Below are 20,168 nucleotides of genomic sequence, written 5' to 3'. Positions count from 1 at the left end.
ACAACACTCCTGCTAATACATCCCAGAATGATGTTCGCTTTTTTCGCAACAGCGTTACACTGTTGACTCATATTTAGCCTGTGATCCACTATGACCCCAGATCCTTTTCCACAGTACCCCTTCCTAGGCAGTCATTTCCCATATTGCATGTGTGCAACTGATTGTTTCGTCCTAAGTGGAGTACTTTGCATTTGTCCTTATTGAATTTCATCCTATTTACTTCAGACCGTTTCTCCAGTTTGTCCAGATCATTTTGAATTTTAATCCTATCTTCCAAAGCACTTGCAATCCCTCCCAGCTTGGTATCATCTGCAAACTTTATAAGTGTACTCCAGTTTATAAGCCAGTCTCCTGCCTTGAAGGAGGGAGATGAGGATAGTGTTTGGTAGCTGCCTGAGTGTGATGTGGGTTGCTAAATGACTACCAGTTCTGCTTTCTCTTAAACAAGAGTCTGGCTTTACAGATCTGGCTCTAGAACAGGACTGAAGATCCACACCTGGGAAGCACATGATCAGTGATAAAGCAATAGCTATCCCTACCATACCTGGGATTATATTACATTTTTGTTTGGATTTATGTTCATTAAAAATAACTTATGCTGGTCTTAAAACTTCCAAGTGGCTTTCTCATAATTTTCTTACCTCTGTGCACATTGCACTGGTCATATTCAGAAAAATAGAATAATAATGACTGAGGTACATTTATGTTCACTCAAAAGGCCACAGTCTCAGTGTTAATCTGAACGATATCCTATGATGGATTACCTCTTACAGTACTTAGCACCAAAAAAAACCCCAAAAAACAAAGTGTCAGAAGTCACAAACAGGGACAAAATAATCCCATCATTTGTATGTAGGGCAATAAGAAATATGGATAGATTTTGCCAGAACAGTAGGCTAATGCACCGTCAATGTCTTCATCTTAAATATCTTCTGGTGTTGTTTCTAAACAAAATGTAATTGTAAGATATACCTGGCTGATATGATTGGAGAATGGTTGCAGTATTTGGTGTCATGTGGCATGCAAGTCAGTGAAGTGAAAGGCCTGTCACATACATGCTTTTGGCTGTGGTAAGTCACCTACCCTGTGTAAGCAAGCATGATGTCATTAAGTGCTGTAAAATTCAGACGTCTTAGCTTTACTCTTCGAGAGAGCACTAAAATAAATTGGATATAATTTTACTTGGCATGTGCATGAAAACAGGTACAAGAATTTTTAAAAACCTTTTGCTTTGTAGTATGGTTGATGCTTAACTACAAGGCCTCTGTCAGTACAGTATGATTTCTGCATCTAGGTGCAATGTATGTAGCACTGCATGTGTCCCTCTACTGTAGAAAATAGTGTGGATTTGATTTTCAAAAGTTGTGGTGCCCAAGGCCATCAGTAAATGGATAATTATACACATACCTAGCAATTTCCACAGGGCCGGCTCCAGGGGTTTGGTCGCCCCAAGCAGCCAAAAAAAAAAAAAAAAAAAAAAGCCACGATCGCGATCTGCGGCAATTCAGCGGGAGGTCCTTTGCTCCGAGCGGGAGTGAGGGACCCTCCACCGAATACATGAAAGTGCTGCCCCTCTCCGGAGTTGCTGCCCCAAGCACCTGCTTGATAAGCTGGTGCCTGGAATCGGGCCTGAATTTGCATATGCATCTGTGGTAACTGAACAAATTACATGCTCAAATTCATATTCTTGTTTGCTTGCAGATGTGGATGTTTGAGCTTTTAAAAATCAGGATCCGTTCATGTATTTGTGATGTTATTGTCCTTTAGGTGGCTTATTTCTAATCATAGGGATTCTCCTTATCAAGTGGTAGGAGCTTGTGCTTTTTGATGCTGAAGGTCATGAATATTATCACTGAGGCCCACAGAGTATGCAGTTTCACTGGTGACCATGGTGTCTGTTGCTTATATGGTCGCAGACAGCTGTATAGTGTTTATTGTTTGAGATACTTATGCTTCAATATGAATCTTGAGTATTTCTCATCCCAATAAATGTTATGCAAAGCCCCCATATACTCTTCCTTGAAAATGTCAGAGATGAACAATAGCTTCAGTTTAAGCCCCAGCCAATTAATAAATATAAAAATACATATCAGACTTCAAAGGCATCTCATGATACCATAGATATGCCTTTGGCTTTTACTGCTAGAGATGCTATTAGAAGCTGAAATTGCTGATAGCAGATCAACCCTGAATAGAAGCCCCCCTCCATGGAGATTAGTTTAACTGGATACAACAGTTTTGAATACAGAGTAGTCATTGTAAAGTGTCCATACAGTATCTCACCAGGGCACAAGTAACTAATGAAGCCTAGGAAACTACAAAACATGAGGTTTTAATAATCAGCCCCACTCAGCCCCTTTTGTTTAAATAGAAAAGTATAATTCTTTTTCAGTCTCTCTTCAAACCAGAACAAACCAAGAGTCCAGGAACTGGGTTTAGCTAACACCGTCCTTAAGCTGTGAACAGTAAAGAGGAAATGTGTCTAGTCAGATACAGCTGTTCAAAACACTGCCAGTTTGGTTTATAGGGTTTCCTGTAAACTTCTTTTATGAGTTTGGGTGAGTTCCCATCCTGAGTTTCCTTTTGAGCTCAGAGTTTAAACAACATCAAAAACTCAAAGGAAAACTCAATTGAGTTTCTAGTGATTTCCAAAAGACAACAGAGAGAGTCCTGTGGCACATTTAAGGCTAACAGATGTATTGCAGCATAAGCTTTCACGGGTGAATATCCACTTCGTCACATGCATCTGACGAAGTGGGTATTCACCCATGAAAGCTTATGCTCCAATACATCTGTTAGTCTTAAAGGTGCCACAGGACTCTGTTGCTTTTTACAGATCCAGACTAACACGGCTACTCCTCTGATACTAGTGATTTCCACTCCCCCATTAATTAGTCCAAGTGCTCTTGAAACTTGGCCAGTTTTGCTCAACAAGGTGCAAACTTTGTAATGAAACCCAAAGTAGCAAATTATAATTACAAAGCTAAATCCTTCAAAACAGGGGTGTATATAATGGAACAATACGCATATAAATTATGCACCCAAGCCTGCAAACCCCGTGTGAGTGACTGTCTCTATCTCCTACTAAAAAAATCAATGAGAGCTGTGTTTGCAGAAGCCCTGCAGGATTGATCCCTATGTTTACTTGTATATATTATCCTGATGCTCACTAGTGCTGTAGCAGTTATGGGCCAATCACTTTTCCCCATTTGAAAATTCTGTTTGTGCATTTAGTTTGCATTGCGTGAAATACAATTCTCCCTCTTGATCATGCCTGAAATGTCAGGATTAGTAGATCCTCAACACCCTAAGGGATAATTCTTTTTTCTCCCCAGTCAGGCACCATATAGGGAAGGAAGAGTCAAATCATAAAGACCAGTAAATACAGAAATTAGAATGAAAGTCAAAGAGGCACTTCCAGGCATTGCTGTAGTTTCTAATATTTTGCCCAATATTAATGGAAAGGTATTGAATGAAATTCATACCTGGTTTAACCCTGCTGAAGTCAATAGATGATTTGGTTCCTTACAGAAGTGACTCACGTTAACCACATAGCTATCAGATTAGCACAAACAGCACTGGTATGATGTACAATGCAGGGATCATTACTTGCAAGTAACATTCAATTTTGATGTGAGGTAACAATTTAGTTGGCATTAATTATGCAATTTACTTGTATCACACTGATTTTTACAAAACAGTTTGCTTTCCTTTGGCAGCTGTAACATCCATTTATCTTATGTCTTGTGACCAACCTGCCCAATATTAATCTTACACACTGCATATTTCTGTTTTGGTCCAGCACCCTGTTGGACTCAGGTATGTGCAGGGAGACAGCCACCCACTCAGGGAACACTAAGACCCCCAGGCTGCCCCTCTCTGCCCACGGTGTGGCCTGGCAGAAAGCTGCCAAGAGGAACCAACCAGAGTCTCCAGTCAGTAGGGGAAGAAGCAGCCAAAGCAAGGACTGTTAGTGCTTTGGAGAATTTTCTCTAGTGTTGACTGTATTTTCTCTGCCCTGTGCTGATTGGCTGTTTGCTCCAACCCTCCCACTCCCTCACAGTCTCTTCACCTCAGCTTCACTCCAGACCTGCCCCTCTTACCTGCCCTGTCCCCCTTACTCTCTCGCATTCAGGGCCCCTCTCTCTTCCATTTTCTTTCCATTTTTATCCTCTCCATCTATAGCTACCTAAAGAGAGTGAGAAAACTGTGGAAATAACATGGTGTTTGCTGCCATCACACCGTTCATTCTGCTTGTGCGTTATACCCCGTTCCCCACCCTAGGTCTGTCTGGTCTATTTATACTGTAGGCTCTTTGAGGCAGGGACTATCTTTTTGGTTTATGTTTATAAAACGCCTAGTACAATGGGTCCTGGTCCATGACTGGGGCTCCTATGTACAATGGTGATACAAACAGTGATTTTGTATTAGTTTAGAACCAAAAATGTGTATTTGCTCACAGAACCACTCATGTGAAACTATACTTTTCCCTGTTAATAGAGATCTGCCTCAAGATGGGTGGGATCAGAAAGTATTAATCACATAATGAGCGAGTTAATGGACAAGTATCCAAGAAGTTTGTTCAGCCCAAAGATTTATTACCAAGAAGGATTAATGACAGGAGGACTAAGAGACTAGAAGTATCTTTGAAGATACATCTGCATATCAAAATCCCTTTGTGAAGTCCATAGATATCAGGATAAACTGAAATGAAACTGTTCCACACAACAGAGATTAATCTTTATATCCATATTTGCGAGCAAGGAAATTGAACTTTGGGGACACAAAGCTGTAGTGGAGGCAGTTGATATATTGGCACAAGGCACCATTACACAATATTTAACATTCAGATGTGTGTAATTAAGCGGGGAAGGAAACAAAGAAAATCAAGGACAGGATGCTAGTAAATTTGATTTCTTACCTGTCCAAAGCAATGGCAGGAAAACTAAGGATGGTCACTGAGCAGAAGACTTTATGCAAGAACTTGACAATTTTACAGAAGAGCATGGTATAGATCCACCAACAGCAGTGTGGACTGGCACTAAGGACAATATCAAAAGGCACACAGACTAGACTGGCACAGATCCCAGAGCAGGCCAAGTTCTTAATGAAGCAGTTTGTTACTGATTTAAATACTGATGTTCTGCAGGTCGACCACAGCACCATGAAGTTTCCTGGGAAAAGGGGGAAGAAAAAGACAAAATACAAATCTATACTTTTGACTGATTTGAATGTTTCAAAGTACTTCAATAAAAGCACTTGTTTAGAATCAGCTATATATCTTTGGCTCTGTTTAATATTTGTATTATGTAAGCAGATCAAGAGCACGTATGTATGTGCATGCGAAATTGGATACAAAGAGTTCAGTTTCCAAACATAAATAGGATGCTCAAACCATGCACTTAGATGCTTAAACTGACACATAGGTGTTTCAAATGGGCAGTTTGTTCTGAGTATCCAAATATGGAAATCTATTAAGGTACCACCATTTCAAAAAATTGGCACACAGTATTTTTAAAGATGGATATACAGAGTAAGAAAACAAAGATTCCAGGTAAAGCTGATTTTACACTACTAGTCTGGGTGTGAAAATGGGTCAGCAGCCTGCTTTATTTACTACCTCTGGAGACCTTGGTACAAGCTTATATTCATGCATTGAAGCCTGTACTAGGCGACAAATGAATGAAATTTATCTTCATTTACTTTTCAATTTATGGGATTCCATATAGACAATAATGTCTAATTATACCAAGGGAAAAAAAGAGAAGAGAAACACACAAGATGGAATCAACCAAGTTTTTCCAATATTCAAGATATATATAGTTTACAGTTTGAAGAGAAATGTGGGATGAGGAAGCAGGGAGGAAAAGAAAAAGGAAAGGCAGAAATCAACATTAGTTCAGATACTATTTATCACTGATCACACTCTACTCCTGACACAAAAAGCCTGAAATCAAAGACTCAGTTCTTCCTGAATAACCTCGACAGTAACTAATAATACATAATGTTATGGCAGGTGTCACCAAGTGGTGCTTTTATACATAGTCTTTCAAGTTCTTTTTCTTTAGTGTGCAACATAATGTTCAGCCTTGGGAAGACATGCTGTGCTATTGTTAGTATTTCTTAGGCAAGTTCTCTGTAGGAGGTAGCTTCTGAAGAGAGGGAGTTTTGTGAGCAGCAGAAAAGTTTGCTATCTGCCTTTGGCTTTGATAAGATAAATTCTTGAGGCAATAACTCCTGTTCCTGCTGGGCTGAGATTCCTGGAAAAAGAGACTGACTGCCCTGCATGCTGTCTGACCACCTTTGTTCTAGAACTGGTGTATGGGTATAAATAAAACAAGTTGCACTTAGCATATATTCAAAATTCTATGTCACTGATATCTTCTCCACTGGGAAGCTGACCTGCAAGGCTCCAGATATTTGTTACTTCTCAGCAGAAGCATGACATTGGTGTTAGAAAAGGACACTGATGTCAGAAGAAGGAACAACACCAGCATGCCATTTTTCAGGATAATTGTAGACCCTAAAATCCCAGCATGTTTCCCCTACTTTTAAACAGAACCAGTAACAGAACACATATATCCAGTGACAAGACGTATACCCACTACAACTAGAGAGCTGCATTTGCCAACCTTTCAAAAGTGGCTCAGAAATATCACCCACAAAGCTTATCACCTAACACACAGAAAGACTTCTATGCTACAAACAGAAGGCCAGAGAAATATCTTTGCCCCTGCTGAAGGCACAACCGATCCAGACGGGTAGTTGGTTTCACAAGAAGTTGTTAAAGGCCCACAGCTGTCATTGTACAGAGAAGGACTCCTTACTCATGACATTAAAATCTCACAGCAGCATCACAATGGGAAAGGACGCAATCTGCCTTTGTGCCACGTAGTGCTGGCTCCCTCCTGCTGCACACCAAGATATCAAAAATTCAGATACGAGATTGAGCACAAACAGATTACAAAAGAGAGATTTGTACAGAAAAGAGAACATTCCCTAACAGGAAAAACACAACCAGAGATCACAACTAGTGTTAACAGACAGATAGAAATGCCATTGAGTTGAGTGTAGGTCCTTGCTTCATCCTGCCAGTATCTATTAGAAACTAGCCAGTATCTTTACTGTATCATTTCAGAAAAGTGTGCAGTATAACTTCTGAAATATTCCCCATTAATGTGCTGTATAGGATTACAGTAAATAAATATAACTCTTATACCATACAATTGACATAAAATTGAATTATCTCTTATTACCCAAATTCCTATTTGGCAGCTGACAAAATATTTAGTTAAGTATTTACTATTTGATGTCTTTAAAAATGGAATCATCATCTAGTTTTGGCAGGTGCCTTGGGCATGATAAAATATTCACCAAGCAGCATTCAATCAGCTGTGTTTAAAGCTTCTTAAAGCACTAGGAGGTACAGTAGTCAGTCAATCATATCACTTGCTCAGCAAAGTATTCTAGTTATTCCTATCCTCCAGTTATTAGAGGACGACACTTCAGACTGTAACAACATACTATTAAGATGCCCTGGACCAGGGAGAAGCTGATAGCTTTGTTTGTAAATTGAACCCATTTACCTATTTTGAATTTCTTTAGTAAATCACTAAATCACTGCAAGGTTCACCTCTGTTAGAATGAATACAAATGAAGTTGAGAAAGAAAAGCAACTAGCGGGAGTTTTTATGGTTCAGACACTGCTAGAGAAGTGTTGAGCCATGCTTCATACTCCTGTGGCATAAAGTCTAATGAAGTAGGACAGTCTGATTCTAACGAGACAGCCCTGGAGTCAGTTTTATAAACCATGAGCTGTCCTATGATTTCTTCCATTGAGAGATATAGAGGAAATGAAAATAGTACAAGTCCTGACCAAACCTGGCTGATGAGTGGGAGGAGTAAAGTCCACAAGGCATCGTTCCTCTCTCTCTCTAAGATGAAGGAATCCTTTACCTATACATGATGCAACTGGACCCCCACATGTTTGTTGGGTCATGGCAAACATAGCTTGGGGACAGAGCTGAGTGCAAGCACTCAAAAGGATATTATACCTCCAAAACCAATGGTTTTTCAATGGAAAATTAATTAGGCACTAATGCTACTCAGAGAAGCATTAACTTTATTTGTACTTGCAGCCATGGCTACCTAGCTCCTAGGCAAGCCAGGCTACCAGAGGAGAATAGGACATTGGGCATTATGCATGGAGTAGCAAGCTCTCCATGCCGATTCCTTGAAATCAGCAGATTTTCCACCATATGTCACAAAGCCTTCGCCTCAGAGAAAACAAGGCACTGAAAACTCCACACAGGAGTGATAGTATGGAGATGACCAAAGCCTACACAGTGAACTGCAGAGTTTTCCACGTCAGTTTTGCTCACCCATCATCCATTTATTTTCATGGGAGAGGATGACAGTGTTCTAGGTGACTGACTAGCATTACAGCAGTGTGTGCTCTGAGTCTTTTCCATACTCGTATAGCCGGAGTTGTCCTTTTTCTGTCCACGTTCCTCTGTCATTAGCTGTTGGAATTTGTGAAAGATCCCAGACTATTATCGTATTCTGTCTGGTTTACAGCTCCATGTTTCAGGTCATCACAGCTGAAAATACTGTAGACATTTTCTATCAAAGGTTATTTTCCTAGGTGCTTTGGATGATAACTCCTCTAGAGCCAGGTCACCTTGGGCTCACATTTCATAAACTACACCAAATTGTGTTAGTCAGTTCTTGGATGGGAGACTTCCATAGGAAGCAGTGCTGGTGATTCAATAGATGGCACTGACCCCTCAGTACTAAACTAATGTTTCTCTTATGGCAACCTTGGTACAGCAAGTAACTTACTGTTGTTTAAGATTTCAAACATGTTAGAGGAAACGACAAAGCTGCATGTTAATTAAAAAGGAGAAATATAAATTCTTGTTTGATAGTAGTTCTTAATGGGCAAATATCTACAATAAAACAACCACTACAACTGGAATTAGTTGGTAACCTTGCTGGCATTCTGTGTGACTTTCAATGACAGGTAGATGCCTAACTCCCGTTCGGGCCTTTGGAACTGTTTCCCAGCAACAATGAAGAAAGGTAATGGTCATCACTGGCCTCTGCAGGTTCCACTGAGAAATAGATCGTTTAAATTTAGAAAAAAAAGTAAGTATATAGTCTGCCAAACTAATTTAAATACAGTTAGTTTATCCACTTGTACTACTATAAATTTTAATACACAATAAATATCTTTATGCACTATATATTCATTATGATGCATTTGTATGTAATAAATGGTTGCCTTAGGTGACCCCAACTTTTTTTTGTTCTGAAATTTTAGGGAGACCAATGTAAGCAGAGTTACAATAATGAAAATACACAGAGACGTTTAATCAGAAAAAAAAGTTACTACAAGAATGGGTTAATACATCACGCTGAAAAATAGCCTGCTAATTCGACAAACTCCGGCAAACGTTTGTATAGTGTTCATGGAATCTATCGGTAGCAACATTATCAAAACTTTTATTATTATCAATAAAGTTGCATTCTGATTAAAAGTGGTGAAACAGGTAGAAACATATTTAACTCAGTTGTCAGCACACCTTTTTGTACACCAAGCTCCACCATTCTTAAATGTCTTTGCTAGACTCGAAGTGTTGATCCAGGAATTAAAATTAAATTGAGATAATTTTGTAACAACATCTCTTAATAATAACTCTAATAATATGTAAAACCTCAAATAATATCTTTAACAACCAGCAAGATGATCATAATAGAAACCAGAGATAGTCATCTAAAAGAAATATCTTTGCCACCAAGTCAGAATAAAGTTTTTATTTGCTGTGGATTTACTCATGAAACCTTAGCTAACATACCCTGATTTATCTAGTCTTCACCTGGATATCAAATTACACTTTGTGAACATTAGCTAGATCAGGATTGAAGCAAAACTTCCAATACAAAGCCCACACACTTCAAATCTGTCTTCTTTTACTTACTTCTTACTTTCATGAACTCTCATGTCCCACCTAGAGTGGAATTCACTGGATGTAAGTATCTTTACAACAGGAACAAAAACATCAAAATTGGTAATAGAACTGATTGGGAAATGGGTTCCCCCACCTTCGTGGACAATTTCATTGAAAACAATGTTTTAAACATTGATACCTCCTCTTAAAAACCAACAATTTTCAATTTTCAGTAACAACCAAAACAAAATGTTAGTTTTTCAATTTTCTGATTTTTTTCCTTAATCAAAATAAAAGTCATATAGACTGACAGTATGCATCCTCTTTGCATATGGGAAATATAAAGCAAAGTTTCTAAATTCCCTAACCAATGAATTTTATAATGAGTAGTACTTCTAGGTACTATCGTAATACAAATAAATAATAGTAATTCTTGTGTGCTTACATTAATGTCATTACCACACTTCTGTTAAATCTATGGCCAATTAATTTTGATTTCACTCTTTTTTTCAACTCTTGTTTTTTCACTTCTTAATTCGGATGTGTGCGCAGGCAGATCTTTTACATCTGAGATAAAACGTCTGCTGCAGGAGTAACTAATGTTAAACAGAGTGGCTACTGCACACTGGAATTATTACTTCAGGACCAGCAGTTAAGAGAACCATCCACTCTACCCGACCTATGCCACACTTCTTTCTTTCTTACGCACCAATAGGGGATGTACAGGGGCATTTTAAAACCTTGTGGCAAATAAGACAGGATGGAGACTTATGTTTACACATCCAGGGTAAACTTTTGGACCATTTAAGTCAACAGAAAACCTCCGATTAATTTCAGTGTAGCCAGAATTTCACCTCTGTGATATTTCACTGCGCACCTGAGGTGATACACAACTCCCTATCTACATGCCACATGGGCTGTTACAAGATTGCTTTCCCAAACAGTCTAGATTAAAATCTGAGTTGTTTCCCTGTTTTATTTTTTAATTTCTTCTGCTAAAACTATTAGGTAATCCTTTTGGGATACCGCATAGTGCTATACCATGGGGATCAGCAAATGCTCCCGTACAGAAAAAAATACATCTGCCCTAGAACAGTGTGCACCAGTGTGGGTGAATTTAATTGTTTCCAATACATTTCAAGATGTGTGTTGTACCTTTGGGGGCAGCAGTTTTAGGAAGAAATCACTTGAGACACAGAGAGCTGTAGACCTTGAAAAGCAGACATTTATTGCCACACACTGAACTAACCAACAACCAGCCAAAACTGGCTGCGCTATCCCCTAATAATCTAACTCAGCTGCCACAGCAACAACAAGATTCTATTACTACGACAACCAAATACACAACATATTCCTACCCCCTTAATGAGAACATCCCCTAAATAAAATAAACACTATACTAGAGAAGGAGGATAGACTGCCTCCGTTCCTGGCTAAAACTCAGGGACGATTTTGCCCTGTAACCATGGGCTTGCCCAAGCTAAAGATCCAGCCATTGAGGAGGCCTTCTGTCTCTAGGTGGATTACAGCAAACTTTTGGTGTTGGTGCACCCAAAAGCATCTTGGGTGCAGGCCTGGTGAGGATGTGGTATCAGCTCGTTCAGGGGGATGTATCTCCGACGCAGGCAGTAAGGGAGGGGGAAAGTCAGGAACAGGTGACTCTTGATTTGGTGTCTTGCCATTTGCCTTCATAAAATTTTCAAATTCCTAAGAGACAAACTGCGGTCCGTTGTCACTCAGAAGTTGTTCTGGCAGACCAAAACGACGAAAGAGTCCCGTAGTTTTTGGATAGTACTCTCTGCAGTAATGGACTGCATTATAGAGACTTCTGGCCATTTAGAATGGGCATCTACCACCACTAAGAATAGGCTTCCTTTTGGTAAGCCAGCAAAGTCAACGTGAATACGCTGCCACGGGTTTTCAGGCCAGTCCCATGGGTGTAGGAGTGCCCACTGGGGTGCATTTCTCACACCCTGATATGACATACAAGCTCTTACCTTTTCTTCAATAGCACTGTCCAATCCCAGCCACCAAAAATAGCTTTGTGCAATTTCCTTTATGCGCACTATTCCACAGTGACTGGAATGTAGCTGTTCTAACATCTGTGATCTCAGTGGGGGTGGGATACTGACACATCTTCCCCACAACAAACAACCAGAATGGACTGGTAACTTCATTCTCCTGGACATGTAGGTAATGAGGTCGGGTGAGACCAGAGAGGTTCGCTGAGATGTTCCATGCATCACAAGGTCCATAACTTTGTACAATACTGGGTCAATGCAAGTTGCCTTCTTTACCTGAGTAGCAGTGATGGGTGTGTTCTCTACCTGTTCAAAGTAAAAGATTTCCTTCTTGGCAATACCTCGATATTTGACTGGCAAAGGCAGCCTTGAGAGACCATCTGCATTGCCATGCAGAGTGGATTTCTGATAGCGGATTCCATATGTGTGCGTGGAAAGCAACAATGCCCCTCATTGCATACAACTAGCAGCTAATCGGGGAATGCCTATGTGTGGTCCAAAAATTGAACTCAGAGGTCGATGGTCTGTGAAAAGTGTAAACTTCCATCCGAACAGGTACTGATGAAACTTCTGAAGTCCAGAAATGATTTCCAATGCCTCAGGTTCGATTTGGGCATAGTTAGTTTCTGCTTTGCTTAGGGTGCGTGAAGCAAAAGCAATAGGTCTTTCTTCTCCTGAAGGCATAATGTATGACACGACCACTCCCACTCCATAAGGGAAGGCATTGCGGCCAGCTGCAGAGGTAAGGATGGAAAGTGCGTCAGAACTCCCAAATTCAGCAATGCACCCTTAGCTTTGTTAAATGCAACATCACAGCCTTAAGTTCACTTCCAGACCTCGTTCTGCCCCAGGAGTTCGTGAAGTGATTTTAACAGTGTGGCTAACTGAGAGATGAACTTCCCATAATAGTTTAATAGTCCTAAAAATGAGCGACGCAGGCTAACATTTTGAGGAGGTGGAACCTCCACAATAACCTTAACTTTTGCAGGGGCCTTATGAAGACTTGTAGCATCAATGATGTGTTCCAAATATTCAACAGAGGACTGGAAGAATTCACACTTGTCTTTGCAGACTCGTAGGCCATACTCTTCCAATCTTCGTAGGATAGCCTCTAAATTCTTTAGGTGATCCTCCTCATTCCTTACAGTGACCAGGATGTCATCCAGATAGCACTGGACTCCTGGAAAGCCACACAAGATCTGGTCCATAGCCCTCTGGAACAAGGTGGGAGCAGACGTTATTCCAAAGTTAACAATCAGCCAAAATCAGCTGAACTATCCCCTAATAATCTAACTCAGTTGCCATAGCAACAACAAGATTCTATTACTACAACTACCAAATACACAACAATGTGCATTTTTGTATTTTTGAGCAAAATTCATTGTAAACTTGATTATTTTTTCAATCCAAGAATCAGACCATTCTATTCACATATGCATTATTTTAAAGATAATAGCAGATGCATCTGACGAAGTGGGTATTCACCCACGAAAGCTCATGCTCCAAAACGTCTGTTAGTCTATAAGGTACCACAGGATTCTTTGCTGCTTTTACAGATCCAGATTAACATGGTGACCCCTCTGATACTTTAAAGATAATGTTTCTTTTTCACATGCTTGCAGTTATCGTTCACACATGACTGTGAGAGATTTGAAACTTGTATGCAAATTGATGATAGTTGCTTGCTCCTGCATTTAAAATACCGGTTGTGTTCTCTCTCTCTCAAATACACCAAACTACTGGAATGCATTTATAAATTATTTCATGTATACAGCTGTCTTTAAATAGAAAAGTGTAACATTTCCTCCATCTTGCTGAGACTTCACTAAGCACGTTCCTTCCCTCTCCCCACTTCCTTCTATCTGGCTTTAAGGAATTTAATAACCATAATGCAATAGCCTTTAGTAACAAGCCATACTCCAGACCTAGCTTCTTCCATTTACACATAGCTCCTTATGCTACAAACACCCTACACGCACCACTACCATTTTCATCAATGGGATTTAAGAATGTAGAGAGTTGGTAGGATTGGGCCCATAATGGTTCGACATTCATTCTGGTGCAAACATACTGAAACCAATGGAGTTACCCCAGAGATTAATTTGACTGATACATGGTAACCAGCAAGCAGATGCTTGGGGCGGCCAAGGGGAAGAAGCGGCATGTCCGGCTCTTCAGCGGCAATTTGGCGACGGGTCGCTCAGTCCCTCTCAGAGGGAAGGACCTGCCGCTGAATTGCCGCTGAAGAAGAAAGTGGTGCAGTGGAGCTGCCACCGATTGCTTTTTTTCTTTTCCACTGCCCTTTGGGGCAGCAAAAACCCTGGAGCCAGCCCTGCTTGTGCCCTGGAGCTATTACACAAAGGTGAATGTGAGATTTATTGCCATTGGTTTACTCTGTATAACTAACTTGGTAAACCAGAAGTATAAAAAACCCTTTCCTACTGAGGCACTGACAGCTTTCCAGGAGCTCAAATGCTGCACTTAATTCCATAAAATGGAACAGATAAAAGCCTACCACAACTCGATCGTAAAGATGTGGCGTTTGCATATCCTCTATCACCATAGTATCTCAGTGCCTTCCAATTAGAAATAACAACCCAAGTCCCAGCAGTCAAAGCTTCCTCTTGATCCCAACAGCTTTTCACAGGGATCTACCTCTTACTCAAAAATGAGGAAGGCAGTGGGCTGTAATCTAGTGTACTACTGACTGCATTCCACCATATCCCTGAGCCAAACTGACTAGCACATAAAACTAATCTTGAAACACTCTCATCACAACCTCAAACCTACACTTTTTTGGCTTACACGTGAGTACCATATGCTTGGTAACTTGAATCTGTTTTTGGCATGTATACAGAGGAATGAAGTAAGTCTTACTCAGATACGAGAGATCAGCGCTCATTTTCTATGAATGCCTGAGTGGATACAAAAATGTCCCTTAGAATACTAAAAATAGTTGGAGTAAACACTGCGCAGTAGAGCTTGATGTTCTATAAAATCCTTGTTTGCCAGAGGAGTAGGTGTTCAGAAAGTCTGTCTATCATGTTCCTGCCTCCGTGAATGCCTATCTGCTTGTACAGGTATAAAAGTTTCACATATTTACTTTCTCTTCATCATAAAATGTACTGTCAGTGTAATCTGGAGCGATATTGTATCCAACAATTACACCGCATTATATCACTAGTTCCCAATTGTACGTACACAGCATGTTGTGCCATTCTTTATTTGCCTTTCATTTCCTTACTAATCACACTGTGGAAAGAAAAAACACAAAAGTAAGACTCTAAAACTAGACAACTTATTAAAATAAATACAGGCATCACTAGAAGAAAATAGAAGCAACACCTTGTCACTATTTGCAAAGTGATTAATTTTTTTGTATCTTCATTGAAAGGGTTTCCTTTTCAAGAAATCTATATGTGCATCTCCTGCTGTGGTCCCAGCACTGTGAGTGTTAGTACAGATAAGGCATTGGCACTTTTACCCGTTGTCTAAAGTTACTCTGAGGAGTTAGATGACATGGGGTTAAAATTCCAACGCTTGCCTACATTAGGACTCCCACTATGGCTACCACTGGTGGCACACTTTAAGTGTAGACTTCCTCACAGACTAGAAGTGTGGTTTCGCTATAGCAGGCAAAGACCTATGTGACAAATGCTCCCCTCCACTCCATCTGAGGAGCAGTGGTAGGGCCTCGAACACCACACGCAGCTCTACAAGGCCACATCTTCGCTATCAAGCCAGATCTGCTCTAGGGAACTGTAGCAGAAGAATCCCTACTGCTGGTGCAGCTGCATCGGACAGATCCTCCATGTGAGCTAGGATTGCTGGCTACTGGCGCTTGTATCACCATCTCAATTAAACCTTCTCAGGATGTTCCTGTCACTGAATGACTTGCTAAAATTCCCTAATGTGGACATGGTCTGAAGCCAATATTACCCTGTGGGAAGTGTTTTTTGCTGACAATGAGTGACAGTAATGAGTGCAGATGACCTAGTGCTAGATATGATTTACTTGCAAGAAAAGCCAAGAAAAATGTATTCTATTTCAGTGATTCTCAACCTTTCCAGACTAGTGTACCCCTTTCAGGAGTCTGATTTGTCTTGCGTACCCCAAGTTTCACCTCACTTAAAAACTACTTGTTTATAAAATCAGACATAAAAATTTGAAAGTGTCACAGCACACTATTACTGAAAAAGTGCTTATGTTCTCATTCTGTCTGTATGAAATTTTAGTTTGTACTGACTTCACTAGGCTTTTTATGTAGCCTGTTGTAACACCAGGCAAATATCTAGATGAGGTGATGTACTCCCTGGAAGACCTCTGCGTACCCCCAGGGGTACATTTACCCCGGTTGAGAACCATTGTGCTAATACCAGCTCAAAAACAACTGAAAGCTAAATTCTAAAAAACAGCAAAACCCTGTTATTTCATCACGCATTTCTCTTCTAATTTCACAATTCTCACTTGATTTCTCATCTTGCATTCTGTGCCATGAGGGTGACCAGATGTCCTGATTTTATAGCGACAGTCACAATTTTTGGGTCTTTTTCTTATGTAGTCTTCTATTACCTCCCACTCCCGTCTCGATTTTTCACATTTGCTGTCTGGTCACCCCTATTTAACTCTCCCGCTGGTTCTGACACCAGTAAGAAATGCTGCTAGAGTGTAAGAGAGATGGAATCATTAGAGCTGTGACCTCTTTTATTTATCCATTACAAACAGGAGGAGGACACAGGAGGAGGTGGAGAGCATTTACTTCTGTGGTTGGCTGATGTTTCACTTGGTAAATTAGTGGGTTTCCAAGCTGAATCTGTATCATTCGCACAGTATGTGGGAACCAAATAAATGATGATTGAAATCCTTCCTAACTTCCAATAAATGGTAATTTCATCAGTTTCAAACCTAGAAAATGTTTTTGTAAATCAACTCAGTAAATTGCATAGCCCTTTGGAATCAGCACTTAATAGCATCTCTCTTATATATGTTTCAGAGTAGCAGCCATGTTAGTCTTTATCTGCAAAAAGAACAGGAGTGCTTGTGGCACTTTAGAGACTAACAAATTTATTTGAGCATAAGCTTTCATGGGCTACAGCCCACTTCATCAGATGCATGCAGTGGAAAATACAGTAGGAAGACATATATATACACAGAGAACATAACAATGGGTGTTACCATACACATTCTAACAAAGATTGATCAGTTAAGGTGAAGCTATTACCACAGGAGTCACCTACTACAGGCAGACCCAAACAAAGAAACAGAATGCCACTAGCCGTCACCTTCAGCCCCCAACTAAAACCTCTCCAGCGCATCATCAAGGATCTACAACCTATCCTGAAGGATGATCCATCACTCTCACAGATCTTGGGAGACAGGCCAGTCCTCGCTTACAGACAGCCCTCCAATCTGTAGCAAACACTCACCAGCAACTACAGATCACACAACAAAAACACTAACCCAGGAACCAATCCTTGCAACAAAGCCAATTGCCAACTCTGTCCACACATCTATTCAGGGGACACCATCACAGGACCTAATCACATCAGCCACACTATCAGAGGCTCGTTCACCTGCACATCTACCAATGTGATATATGTCATCATGTGCTAGCAATGTCCCTCTGCCATGTACATTGGACAAACCAGACAGTCTCTACATAAAAGAATAAATGGACACAAATCAGATGTCAAGAATTAATACATTCAAAAACTAGTTGGAGAACACTTCAATCTCCTTGGTCACTCAATTACAGACCTATAAATCACAATATTACAACAAAAAAACTTCAGAAACAGACTCCAACAAGAGACTGCTGAATTGGAAATAATTTGCAAAATGGACGCCATTAAATTAGGCTTGAATAAAGACTGGGAGTGGATGGGTCATTACACAAAGTAAAACTATTTCCTCATTTTTATTTTCTCCCCCCTCCCCCCGTTCCTCCCAACTTCTTGTCAACTGCTGCAAATGGACCATTTTGATTACCACTACAAAAAGTTTTTCTCTCTCTTGCTGGTAATAGCTCACCTTAACTGATCATTCTCGTTAGAGTGTGTATGGTAACACCCACTGTTTCATGTTCTCTGTGTATATATATATATCTTCCTACTGTATTTTCCACTGCATCCATCCGATGAAGTGGGTTGTAGCCCACGAAAGCTTATGCTCAAATAAATTTGTTAGTCTCTAAGGTGCCACAAGTACTCCTGTTCTCTTATATATGTAAACCAGTGATGATTACAGTGTTGTTGTAGATATGTTGGTCCCAAGATATTACAGAGACAAAGTGGGTGAGGTCGTATCTTTTATTGGATGAACTTCTGTTGGTGAAATAGACAAGCTTTCAAGCTTACACAAAGCTTTTCTTCTGGTTTGGGCAAGGTACTCAGAGTGTCACAGCTAAATTCAAGGTGGAACAGATACTTTAGCACAAGTAGTTAACACATATTTTAAGAGACCATTCAAGGTGAAATGGCCCTCTGCTGTCATCGTACAAAAAGAGGGGTTAGTGGGTTATAGATTTTTGAAATAAGTCATAAATCTTTATTAAGGCCATGATTTTTTAGTATCTAGAAAAGTTATGAATTTAGTTCCCAGGCTCATCATTTGAAGCTGTTGATTAGTGTTCCTTTGAGGATGACAGCTGAGAGGTCAGATTGGAGTGATTGCTTTGTGAAAAGTGTTCACTCACAGGCAACACAGTGCTTTTATCATTTTGCTGTGTTCCACCTTGCATTTAGCTGTGGCACTCTGAGTACATTTCCCAGAAGAAAAGCTCTGTGTAAGCTGGAAAGCTTGTCTCTTTCACCAACAGACGTTCCAATAAAAGTTATTATCTCACCCACTTTGTCTCAGTGATGGTAGGACAGTTTGGTTGGGATCAATATCCAAGCCAGGATGCTTATTTCATCCTCTTTGGTCCAGAAACCTGACTGTAAATCTCACAAGATTTTGTGCCTTTGTGAGATGTCTAATAGTTCCTGGCTTAGGTCCAGGTCAGAAATATCTTGATTATGCAGTGCTTATGTTGCCCTGAATACATTCTAGGTGGAATTATTTGCCCACAGAAGCCAGTAATGTTCCTTAAAGGATATTAAGATTCTTGACTGATGAAAATCAGCATAGATTCTCTGAAGTCAATGGAGCTTCACAGACTTACATCAGGTTAAGAATCTGGCCCTACAAGTTTAGCTAGTGATGAAAGAAATTGACAAAGAAGTAGATGTTGCTCACTAATTTTAAACAAAAGAAAAACTATTCAGGAATTGATATTTTTATATTGCAGCAAGCAACCAATAATGCACAAAGGCTGACATAGGAACAGCAATTGTCTACCTTCCGGAAAATTTAGAATGACTGTCTTTGGGAAACAAGAACACATAGCACTATGCAAAACTTTAACAAATTCAGGAAACAGGTGAAAAATGAAACCAGAAAGTATGGGTCAGATTTAAGAACCTGGCTGTGCTAAACTCTGAGCGCTGGATTAATGGTTTTGGTGAAAACATACAAAGATGAGTGTTTTTTATATGGTTATTCCTTAATCTGGGGAAAACTTGGTATTTATAGACTTTTATTTTGAGATTTTGGGGTTTATTTGATCACATGCCAAACCATAGTGGTGTCACGTGAAAAATAATGCATGAAATATCAGCAAATGAACCGCCATAACAGAACATCTTGTTTTTCTTTAGTCCAGCAGGCTGAAAGTTCATAAAAAGGCAAATCTCAACAAACTGAAAAACACACTATGCTTGAAAAATACAGTGTTTAATTACAACTGGCTTTTCTGAGTCTCTTACTTGTGGCAGCCATTTGGCTATACCAGATATGATTTGTCCCACTGACAGTCTGGAAGCTTAGAGAGATTTCAAACTAGTTTTCAATCTGCAGTTATACTGGTGTAATGGTCAGAAAAGGTTTGTGTTTACTATTTACCTAAAATATTTCTTTTTGAACACTGAGCCTTTTAAGAACCTTAAATTCAACTGTCATATTATTAGTGTCATATTTAAACACATTTTAGAACTAAACAATATGTTCAGCAAACAAGGCAAATCCTTCTTCACCCACATACCACATCCTCCTTCTGCCCTTTCAAGCAACATTATTTTATTTTCAGTAATTTCACTTTGTGTTTTTTTACTTTCTCAAGTAGCAATTTATCTCTTCTAGTATTGTCTGCTAAGGTTAA

General features: G+C 39.9%; 1 protein-coding gene across 1 annotated transcript in view; it reads right to left on the bottom strand.

The window, feature by feature from the left end:
* The window catches only part of GPR176 (G protein-coupled receptor 176), a 65,733-nt gene that overhangs the window by 3,564 nt on the left and 42,001 nt on the right, over positions 1-20,168 (bottom strand). Inside the window, exon 2 of the mRNA XM_032802559.2 lies at positions 4,922-5,174. Coding sequence (XP_032658450.1) covers positions 4,922-5,174 — 253 coding nt within the window. The remainder of the gene's footprint in view (positions 1-4,921; positions 5,175-20,168) is intronic.

Source organism: Chelonoidis abingdonii, chromosome 4 (genome assembly GCF_003597395.2).
Source record: "Chelonoidis abingdonii isolate Lonesome George chromosome 4, CheloAbing_2.0, whole genome shotgun sequence".
NCBI lineage: Eukaryota > Metazoa > Chordata > Testudines > Testudinidae > Chelonoidis > Chelonoidis abingdonii.
Note: the sequence above shows the minus strand (reverse complement) of the source record. Positions and strands in the feature narration are given on the sequence as shown.